The 11875-nt window shown below is 43.1% G+C and overlaps 1 protein-coding gene across 1 annotated transcript in view; it reads right to left on the bottom strand.

Moving 5' to 3' along the window:
• Positions 1–6378, bottom strand: part of PAXBP1 (PAX3 and PAX7 binding protein 1) — a 34171-nt gene extending 27793 nt beyond the window's left edge. The window contains exons 1-2 of the mRNA XM_082839150.1: positions 5911–6378; positions 4344–4472 (exon numbers count right to left, since the gene is read on the bottom strand). Of these exons, the coding sequence (XP_082695276.1) occupies positions 4344–4472; positions 5911–6253 (472 nt within the window). The 5' untranslated portion in view covers positions 6254–6378. The remainder of the gene's footprint in view (positions 1–4343; positions 4473–5910) is intronic.
• Between the last annotated feature and the right edge of the window lie 5497 nt (positions 6379–11875).

The following is an 11875-nucleotide window of genomic DNA, read 5'->3' as shown; positions in this document are numbered from 1 at the left end:
GTTATAAAGCAGAAACTAACACACCATTGTAAAGCAATTATACCCCAATAAAGATGTTAAAAAAAAAATTTTACTAGTTTATCAACTAACTGTTTCTCCCTCTAAACTCTCATAGTAACTGTTCAAACCTCTTGGAAGCATTATTTCACTTTACATGTCAGTATTTCGTTAAACTCTAAGTCCACTTGAGGCAACTTTCTATCAAGAACAAAGATTACAGACCAGATAAACCTCTCTGTAATGAACACTTTATGGGGTATCATCTTAGTTCACAGCCATTTGTCACCCATCATCTGAAGGGTTGAGACCCAAAAGTCACATTTACACTGTGTAAGCCCCTGACCCCATTGCCATGAATGAACGTTTAAGAGTGGATGTGTGACTAAACTTGATTTTTCTGGCAATGTGGAATTGGGACACAGAGACAAGTCAGAGACTAGGTGACACTAAAAACCACATGCAAACTAGGAAGGGAGTTGTGGAGTAGCCGTACTTGGCCACGTGGACAGAGGAGAGAGCTCTCTAGTTCTCAGGCCATTCCCGAGGCCAGTTTCAAGACTGTTACAGTGGTTTACTTCACACCAAACGGTTTACTTTACTTATAACTAAATAGTCCTATTACACCCTTCCCAGGCAAAACTCAGAAAATCAGTGTTTTTCACCTTGAAGCACTGAACTTGGCAATGCACACAAGAGGCACCATGAATATAATGGAAGAGTAAAACAAAAGTTCATTCTAAATATGAAAGATAAACTTCTGTTGTTTCCCTAGCATGCTCCCCTCCCTCCCCAAAACTGCTTCAAAAGTTCTTAATGCTTCTCAAACCATATTCTACTTCCCTAAAGAAGAGTGCTGGGGATAATGACTCCCCCCACCCCCCAGCTTTACGGAGAAGATTTAGGTCATTCTGCTTTAAGGCTCTTCAGTTTTTTAAATTTACCATCCTACCGCGTTAGCCACAGACTCCCTCTGAAGTGACTTCTAAGGCTATGAGATTTTAAAACTCAGTTTAATCAGATGTATAAAGATAGATGTAGTCAAGAACTACCCATTTCCTTCTGCTCTCAATCTACACTACATCAATGGCTTTTATAGACAAAACAGAACTACAAGAAGGTTTACTAGATCAGATATGCCCAGATAAAGATTTCTGCAGACTTCAAAAGATTCAGTGTTTCAATAAGTTGTTAAGTATTTGCTTGTGATTGAGCAAATACAAGTCCAAAACATGGCTGACAGGTGAATTTTTGTTACTTGGTCATATTTTATCCTTTCAGACAGCTTTATAAAAAGAGATGCTAACTAACCTTCTCTAGGCTCCTCTTGTGCCTCAATTTCTTTGACTGCTACTTTAAGAAACTTGCTGTCACAAATATTCTCTCTACTTTGAATGATTTCTTTTTTTAGGTTTGCAGCCGTTTTATTTATCAGTATACATTTAACACAAGGAAATAAACACTGATATATGGAAGTCTAGTTAATAGTAGTGTAACTATGTATCATTTGGATGACTACATGATTTTAAACAACAAACTACACTGAAACATTAATGCGATAAAATTCTTGGTCATAATATTATTAAGAATATATAAAATGAAATTATGATTGCTCCAAATTTGAAAATGAAAGTGAACTCATTTGGACAGAGTCAGAGTTTAACATAAACTGAAAGGAGGTGGGGGTCAGGCTCTCCCTCTCCTTTCTTCTGTCTACAAAGACACACAGGCTTCTCTTTAGCAAAAGAACTTCTACTTGATCCCAATTGTTTCTCTACCGTCCTTTCCTTCTCCCTCTGCCAAACTTCCCAAAGCAGCAGTGCAGACCTGCTACCCACCCCTTCCTCACCAATTTGCATGCCTCAACCCTGGCAAACAGCCTTTGATTTCTCCCATTCCAAGCTCACCAACTAACCCAAAGGCTGCAGCCACAGCTAATTCATACAGTATCACTGAGCAATTTAGTAAAAGATGTTCCTTCCTCCAAACAGGCACAGAGCTTGGCAAGTAAACTAGCCTCTTTTGCCAGATGCCTCCTCCGGAAAAAACCACAGCAACCCTGCCAATAGCCCTTCCTCAGCCCTTACTTTTCCTGACCTTTCTGATACCATTTCACACAACTGACAATCATCATCTTGAAACTTTCCTATCTTTTCTCCTTTGGACTTTATGATTCTTTTTATCTCTTCAGTAAACCCTCTTCTCTATGTGTATGCTTATTACAGGTAGAAGTCTTTGGTCCTCAGGAATTTTTCCTTTATGCTACTCCCTCATCAACTCCATTTACTCTGGTTTTAATGATCACCTCAATGAGCACCATATCTAAATCTACATCTCCAAATCGTCACTGGCCTTTTCCACTCAAATTCAAGTTTAAAGGTAAACTCATTATTCTAGGAATATCACAAAAGTAGACTGATACTACCCTTGTTTTCAAGTTAATGCACCTCTGCCTGTCTAAGGAGGGCTGGGGTAGGAAAAGCCTGGGATTGTGATTTGATGAATGAGAAGAGCTACAGAGCGCCATCACTTCAGAGATGACGACCTATATAACACAGAGGCTCCACCTTTGGGGAGGACATTAATTGAGTTATTGGGTGAGTAGGAAATCCGTTATATGAAAGTAGAAGATAGAAGAGGTCACAGAAGGTGGCTTCAAAAACCTTGTACTTGCTTCAATTTCTTAACCCAACAGTAAATGGTCCTTTCTCAGTTCTCACTTTTCCTGACCTTCCTTGTTCGATTTCATCGTACACAGTTGGTTCTCAAGAGATCTGGAAAAAATGAAGCAGCTTCCTAGAGTCAAAAATAATCAGTTCCCCTAAAAACCCTCCTCCTCCCACCTGCATTCCCTATTTCTGTATACCATACATAATTATTATCTCAGTCACCTGGCACAAAAGCTCAAATCTGACTTTTTAAATCCAATAGCTGACTCATACCTTAGGTCTACCAATTCTTCCCTTGCAATACTTCTCAAATCATCTTTTACTATTTCTTTTCCCACACCCACAGCAAACATTTTTAACTCATCCACAATTTCCCACTGAGTCAGGAAAAGCCTCCGTCTCGCTCAGCTGAGACCTTTTTAAACCCACTACTAATGGATTAAAGCTGGCCCTTACATTTCAACTGCTTTAAGCCTCCAATCTCTCCCTGTGCCAATCCATGCTGCATGCTAACACCAGGTTAAGATTTCAAAAGGCATTCATCATGTCGGCATCTTGCAGGCCGCTGAAACAGCAACCCTAAATCCCTTACTAGATAGTAAACATCCTTCACATTCTGTCAGCAACGTACCTGTCACCCTAAACCTCCGCCTCCTCCACAAATCGTCTACTTTGGCCTGTCAGGCATACTTGCTCTTTTCCAAAACAGCCTAGGTCACATTAATCTTTAATATCCCCATACCTCCCCTAGCCTTTGGTATTTAAATTATCAAAAAACCGGCTTCAAATTCCAATTCCACTTTATCTAGGAGGCATTCCTTCACCCACCTCTAAAAAAAAAATGTAGTTAAACTTCACCGGACACTTTGCCAAATGCTGGGTCCAGTTATACATTTAAGTGATGCTGTCTCCAAAATAAGATTGCAAATTTGAGGTTTAAGGACATACTTTTCCACATTAAGCATATAGTGGAGAACTGGGAAATAATAATTCTACCTTTAATTCCATAAAATAAAAATATTTCCCTAAAGCACTTGCAGTGAGAATAACTCATATTAGCATATGATAATGGAACCACTTTCCTAAGGACAAATAACTGCTTAAAAATTTTAACTTAGATTGTGAGAGGACATGAGAGATGTCCGTACAACGCAGGCAGGGGCCACACACTGAGGAGTCTTCATCTGTGTAGCTGATGAGGCTGCTGAATGGGAGTATTATCAACATTAGACTTAGGGCTTTCCTAAAAGTTCTCTAAGAATTAAACCAACTGTGTAAATAAAACCAAAGGAATCGAAAGCTTGTCTCTACAAAATACAAGTACGGGAATTTGCACAGTACTCCTTCAAATAGGAATAAACCTGTATCTCAGGTTTAAGTGCGAAACCTCCCTTCTCTGTTCAACAGCAATTGGAACACTAGTAGGAAAACAGGGAGACAATTTAGTCATTGCAGCAGAAACATTCCTGTGGCAACGGTTCTGTCTTTTTAAAAAATGCATTTACAATGCAACTGTGTTATAATTAAACAAAAGAACTGTATCGTTACTCAATCTGTACCCCTGACAACGACAAAGTCAACTGAACAAGTTCACTATATATACCAAATCCATTCAAACCCTGTGAGAAACAGTTTCATTTTGTCATTTCAAAAGAATCATATTCGTTTGGTACTTACTGTCAGCTGATGAGTTGATCTCTGTCTTAATCTTCGATTTTTCAAGATCTTCTTTATATTCTTTCTTAAGCAATTTTACTATCTTTTTGCTATAACTTGATTTCTTCACTTTGAAAACTTCTTCACTTTCTTTAAAAAAGAAATTAAACGAAGTCTGTAGTAACCATTTTCAGACAGTTTTCCATTCTAACTTGCAAATTCTTCCAAATATATACTCATACACGCCAAATCATTACATAACTTGAAATTATTTCAAATCTGTAATAGGTTCTCAAAAACTGAGTCAACTTCATAAGTTAATCTGGAATAATGCCAATTCGAGACTTTTTAAAAGGCAAAACACATGTAACTGCAAAAAATTGTCCTGTGTCCTACTGTCTTCCTTGAATCACCTATTGCAGGAGGAAGAAAAAGTCATCGAAAAAGCACCTGATTATCATATTATTAAGGTATCCGAAACAAAACATCCAAAATCAAAAGGTGCTAGTTTACAGAGCTGTCAAATCCGAGTAACTCTATATTCATCACAAACTGACATACTGTTATTTCAAGACTAAGCTGAGAGCTAATCACTTTTCAAAAATAAGTTTTGATGACGTATCCATCATCCTTGATTTGAAAACTTTAAAAGTCAAACGCAAACACTTTGCCAAATTGTCCCTGTATCATTAAAAACAAGAATGTGGCTGTACTCCTCTCAAACTTAAGATAAAAAACAACAGGAAAGCCAAAGAGAAACTGCCTATTACTGGAAACAAGAAAGCATCCCGCACCGAGATGCTTCATAACATGGACTTAATTGGGTTATATAAACACACACTCAACAATTCGGGAGGTAAAACGGTTTAAGATTTAAGGCTCATTTACGATCAGAAATCTAAATCCACTGCAGCCTGGCCCCTCACACCAGACTGGATAAACTGCGCTGAAATACCATTACACTGTCTCTCTTCATTGTCCAAATGTCAATGCGAGGAAGGCCGCACATCTGTACCCCTGTTTACTTTTATGGGTAAACTGAGGCTCCGCGATCGCAAGGGACTGGCCCCAGGTGACTCAGAACCAGAGCTTCAACTCCGGGCGTCTGTTCTCAGACCGAGTACTCCTTACACACCCGGCCTTCCCGATCAAAGATGTCTAACCAGGACGAGAACGGCAAAAGGGGTGGGCACGGTGACCTACAGAGGGCTCAGAGAACGTGCCAAGAGCAGTCTGGGGACCTGACTCGAGTTCTCCCTAAAACACACCCGCCAGTTAAAAGAAGCAGGACAGGGAACACTGAATTTCCACTTGAAAAACTCAGAATGACTGATCTGAGATCCAGGAATAGGAGATGCACGGGAGGACGATGAGAAGGAGGCGGTAGTTAAGAAAAGGCTGGTGGCGGCGCGGGAACACGTCCCCAGCCAGAGCAGAAGGCCGGAGGCGGGGACAGTGTGCAGCGGGTCGGGCGGGAAGGGGCTCCGTTGCCGGGGGCTGAGGCTGGGAGCCCAGGGAATGCGGGGACTCGAGGTGGATGCGCGGGGTAGGGATGTCGGGATCTGGGAGGTCGAAGCGCGAAGGTTACCTTCGTCCTCATCCTGGAAGCTGAGCAGGCTGGCCCGGGGCACCTCTTTGTTCTCTCGTGGCCTCTTGCGCGGCTTCAGCCCGTTGCCGGGCTCCGCGCCTCCCGGGAAGCAGCCCCCGGCTTCAATCCCGGGGCCCGAGGTCAGCGCGGCAGGCGGAGGCAGCCCCGGGCCCAGCAGCGGCTCCCCCCCGGGGGCCCTGTCGCCGCCGCCGGGGCCCGGCTCTTCGCCGGTGCCCGGCGGCGGCAGTAACGGCGGCGGCTCCTGCTCCTCATCGCGTTCTCGCTCCTCCTCCTCCGAGTCATTCCGCTTACGCACGTTCACTCGCCGGGCCTTTCGGAACATTCCCGCGGCCCGCACGTCTGTCTCCCACCGGCACTCACACCGCGGCCCCGGCAGCGCAGAACTCGCGAAGGCGCACGCGCGCTCCCCCCAAGCTTCAGCCGAGTCGCGTCTTGCCTCCAGCGACAGTGCACCCCTGAGCGCGCTTGCGCTCCCGCTCTCAGTACTTGGGGAGAACTCCGCGCCTCTCGCGAGAACATCAGCTGTTTGCACTGTCCTCTGTCGGCGTGGAGGATTATCGGCATGGAACTCTGAGACTTCGGTGCTATCCGACGGGTCACAAAGAGGATCATAGAGATTAGAGGACAGAGTAAACCCTGCTGTCCCTCAGCCCAGGGAGCTGCAGTGCGCCTTCTGCACTTCCGTAGTCACGCGAGGAAACCTCCCGCCAAGCGCAGGGAGGGGCAAATAGAGAAGGAGGAGGAGGGGAGGGAGGAGGGGAGGGAGGAGGAGGGGAGGGAGGAGGGGAGGGAGGAGGGGAGGGAGGAGGGGAGGGAGGAGGGGAGGGAGGAGGGGAGGGAGGAGGGGAGGGAGGAGGGGAGGGAGGAGGGGCGGAGCCAGGTTTGGCGAGGGAAAGTGCAATCCAGCGGGTAGGATGTTACTCTCGAGACTGCGTTGAGGTGTGGTATGATAATTATAACTAACTCTACTGAGTAGCACTTCGTATTTCTACAGCTTTATGGCTATCGAGCACTTTCAAAAACACTGAATCTCATTTAGGATAAAATGTTCCTTGGCCTGATATTTTAGCCACCTTCCCTCTGTTACAACGAAAGCAAAAGTGTTTTTGGTGTTTTCGAAAGAATGCCAGGTTTGCTAGCAGTTCGGAAACCTGGCTGATTTCAGAAACAAACGGAAGGAAAAATCGACTTGAGGGTTGGAGATGGTTGTGACACATTTCAGACTTGTGTCACACAGTAACAATCTTAACTGCCAAAGGCGGAACCGGGTATTTGACTTTGAAGTGGAACTCACCTGCTTTCTCATTGTGCCACCAAATGTAGGGCCTTGTCCTTCACTTATGTGCATATATGCGAATTTTCTTGTCTCAAAATTCAAAAGGTAACAAGGGGCATTCATTCATATAGTGAAAAAAGCCCACCCATCTCTAGAAGCCTTCCAGTTCGCCGGCAATGTTAAAAGTTTCTTATGACCCTCCAGAAGTATTCTATGAACATAAAAGAAAAGATGTATATTTTATGAATTACCCTTTTTACACAATGTGCAAACAGTGCATTTTTAGTCTAACATAAATTGGAGATCAGTTCATATCTGTTCATAAAACGTTGTCTCTTCTAATACCCACCTGCATAGTGATCCACGGTTAGACTGTACCATAATCTATTTAACCAGTCCCATTAAAAAATTGGTATTACGGTTATTTCCAGTCTTGCTGTAATAATCAATGCTGCAAGGAAAAGCTTCGAAAAATGGTCACTAGTAGGATGAACTAGTAGTGGAATTGCTAGATCCAAAGATGTGCGTTTGTAATTTGGCTAATTCTAAGTTCTTTATAGCAGCTGTGCCAGTCTGTACTCCTACCAAAGTGCCTACTTGCCTACACCATCCTGTCAAAATTTCACTTGAGATTTAAGTTCCAAGTTGAAAAAGATCCCAAGCTCAAGAATTTCTATATCATACACATCTGCCTCTGGTTTTCTTTGATTGGATTGAGATCTGCCCACCCATCACTCACTTTTGGAAACTGGCAAGATGATCTAGGCTGAGAGCGTCCTCTGTAACATTTTCTTCCAGTTAATAGGGAACGTTAATAACATCTAGCTTCCATTCTACTCAAATTACTCTAAGTTCTTATATTCTGGCTATTCAGCATTGATTTAAGTTCTGATTCCAACAGTGTTTCATTGGTGAAATTGAACTCCAATTCCTATCACCAAAGATTCAAATTGTGCCTGGTCAGCCTCTAGACAGCAGCTCCAGAGCCAAGAGACAGATTTGCAGTAACTTGATTAGGGTAGAGGCAACAAAGACAAGGTCCGGAGGACTTAAGGACTATGTTAATATTTTGGCTTAAAACCTCAAAAAGATCTTCCACTGTACAAGTGGTGATTGAATATGGGTAGAAAGGAGACCACTGGTCGTTTTAAAGCAAGCTAACAAATGAAAAGACAACATGTATTTATAACTTTGACAATCTACCTATTCAGATAATTGAAGGGCAAAGTTAAACTCTTAGAAGTTATCTTGCTGCCAAAGCAAGCCAGAGGTCCTTCTAGAGGTTATAGACCCTGTGGAAATTAAATTCCTGAAACTGAGTAGCTGCTTTAATTGCCTGTCATCCAGTATATTATCTGAAACTAATTATTTTATAAAATGCTCTGTGCTTTGAGTATTAAACTGACTAATTTGTTTATTGAATACAGTATGTCATCACTATTTTTTTTTTTTTTTTGGCCATGCTGCATGGCACGTGGGATCTTAGTTCCTGCACCAGGGGTTGAACCCGAGCCTCCTGCAGTGGAAGCTCAGAGTCTTAACCACTGGACTACTAGGGAAGTCCCAAGTGTGTCATCACTATTTAATGTTGGAGTGCTTTTAGTTTCTGGAAAGACAAAGACTGCTTCCTAAGAACTCTTACATCCATCATTTTGTTTGAATCAATCAGTTAGTTCAGTGCTTTTTTAAAGTTATCTTTCCAAGCAATAATTCTGATTCATTTTTTTTCCACCAAATTGTGACTTTACATGGATTAACTGGCCCATAAATTCAAACAAAAAAGGCAAACCACTTTTGTTTGTTCTGTTTGCCAACTCAGACTCTATAGTCTGGAACGATAGTTACCAAATGCAGGTCTATGAACCTGTGAAGTTTTCCCTAGGCAGCTGCCAGATGAGAAGAGTAAGAACAGTCTGTTCATGTAGAGTAGCCAGATGTCCTTTCTTGGGGGGAAAAAATGGTCCTTTATTCAGAGATTGTCTTTCTCTTTCCATGTTAAGGTACTGAAATCTCTTTCCTTATATGAAATAATGATGATAGTATACGGTAGTGTGTTTGTTTGTTTGCGGTACGTGGGCCTCTCACTGCCGTGGACTCTCCCACCGCGGAGCACAGGCTTCGGACGCGCAGGCTCAGTGACCATGGCTCACGGGCCCAGCCGCTCCGCAGCATGTGGGATCTTCCCGGACCGGGGCATGAACCCGTGTACCTTGCATCGGCAGGCGGACTCTCAACCACTGCGCCACCAGGGAAGCCCTGTTTGTTTGTTTTTATACACTTATTTGGCAAACTAAAAGGTAGTGAAAGCTGAGTCCTCCCAAATCGTTTATTTTATCTAAAAATTTTATTTGGCAGGCAAATAAGTAGTCTAAGTAATAGTCTAATCTAATAGTCTATGAATCCCTGATCTACAGATTTTTCTTTTCTTCCTAAAACTATAACTCAATAATTCTGTTCTGGAAAAAAAAAAAAGCTGAAGAAATCATTTAATTATTTAATTAAATTATGTTAGCCCTTGCCTTGGCGCAGACAGCTGTGCATTAACTTAAAGTAAAATGTAAGTTTCATGGGGGAGGAGATTTTATGTTTTGTTCACTGCTAGCTTTAGGGTACCTACCATAGTGCCTGGCACACAGTAGGCAATAAATATTTGTTGACTGAATGGTACTAGACATTATCTGTGTGTTTAATTAGTGATAAATGTTTTACCCTATGTTGATATAAATCAATATTTTCAACAGTTTACATCTCTTTAGTCTCAAAACAAGATCACAAGACATTCGTTATAAGTTACGGGGTAGATTAGTTCTTAAAGTAGTTAGAGATACCTCCCCTTCTGCCTTTGGGAACTGCCTCCTTTGGGAGAAAGGCACCCCACCCAGCCAAGGCTGGAAGCCTGGTTACATTGTGCTGATTAGGCAAAGGATGGGGACCTGATCCAAGGTAGGCCGATCATGTTCTCCCAAGATTTTGCACTTGAAACAGAGACAATGAGTCCCTGCTTGTGGCTGGACTTGCAGTGAACTCAGAAGCTGTAGGAAAGCCATCAATTACCATGTCAATTCAGGAGCTGAGAAAACTAGTCTGTGTAGGAGAGAAGGATGAAGCAGATGTGCTAGAAAGCAGAAGAGGACAAAAAGAATAGCATATGGGATTCTTGTGCGTTTCCTGGTTCCTATTCTCAACTCTTCTTAAAGCAGGACTGCACTCCTGTCTGTGGGTTCCCTTAGATACCCCCAGAATCCTTAGAATAAATGTTTTTTTTTTTTTTTTTTTTTTTTTTTTTGCGGTACGCAGGCCTCTGACTGTTGTGGCCTCTCCCGTTGCGGAGCACAGGCTTTGGCCGCGCAGGCTCAGCGGCCATGGCTCACGGGCCCAGCCGCTCCGCGGCACGTGGGATCTTCCCGGACCGGGGCACGAACCCGTATCCCTTGCATCGGCAGGCGGACTCTCAACCACTGCGCCACCAGGGAAGCCCTGTCTTTTTGTTTTGTTTTGTTTTGTCGTTGATGATGTTTTGTTTGTGTGCATGTTTGCTTAAAGTAGTTCAAGTTTATTTCCATTAATTAAAAGCTAAGGGGCTTCCCTGGTGGCGCAGGGGTTGAGAGTCCGCCTGCCGATGCAGGGGACGCGGGTTCGTGCCCCAGTCCGGGAAGATCCCACATGCCGCCGAGCGGCTGTGCCCATGAGCCATGGCCGCTGAGCCTGCGCGTCCGGAGCTTGTGCTCCGCAACCGGAGAGACCACAACAGTGAGGCCTGCGTACCGCAAAAAAAAAAAAAAAAAAAAAAAAAAAAAAAAGAGAACAGAGTTATAAGTATCTCTTCTGGGTATAAAGACAAAAGAATGTTTTTTTTTTTTCTGTGTTATGTAGTTTTACTCTAGGGCAGCAAAACTATACAATAAATACACAGTGACATTATAGTATGATTACAGAGGGAAGCATCAAATCAAGCTTTGAATTTTATTTTTAATATTTATGTATTTGTCTTTTGGCTGCGTTGGGTCTTCGTTGCGGTGCACGGGCTTCTCATTGCGGTGGCTTCTCTTATTGCGGAGCACGGGCTCTAGGCACGCGGGCTCAGTAGTTGTGGCTCTCGGGCTCTAGAGCGCAGGCTCTAGTTGTGGCGCGCGGGCTTAGTTGCTCCACGGCATGTGGGATCTTCCCGGACCAGGGCTCGAACCCGTGTCCCCTGCATTGGCAGGCGGATTCTTAACCACTGCGCCACCAGGGAAGCCCAAGCTTTAGATTTTGGAAAAAACTAAGTTGACTTTAAAAAATAACCTTTGTCTGATTTTAAGAGTACTACCTGTGTTACTACATTTTAGAAATTTAGAAAATGTAGAACAATACAAAGAAGAAAATAAGGATCACTTATAATCTTAACAGTTAATTTTTGGTGAATTTCTTTCCAGAATTGTTTTATGAACATTCACTCATTCATTCTTAGTGGCTTCAACATTCCAGTGCAATATCTACTTGGAGTTAGTTCTCTAACCTCCTGACTCTAGTCCTCCTATCATAATCATTGCATCTTGGACCTCCTCCAAGTTACTAGTGAGTTACAGGGAGTCTTCCCCAGTGAAAGCTTCACTTCTATCCTTCTAGTCTGCTTACTCTACCTCCAGTCCAATGAACCCATCACTTTTCACTGCCCATCCTCTTGCT

The sequence above is a fragment of the Leucopleurus acutus genome (assembly GCF_964270905.1).
Source record: "Leucopleurus acutus genome assembly, chromosome: 5".
Taxonomy (NCBI): Eukaryota; Metazoa; Chordata; class Mammalia; order Artiodactyla; family Delphinidae; genus Leucopleurus; species Leucopleurus acutus.
This window is presented reverse-complemented; position numbering and strand designations above follow the sequence as displayed.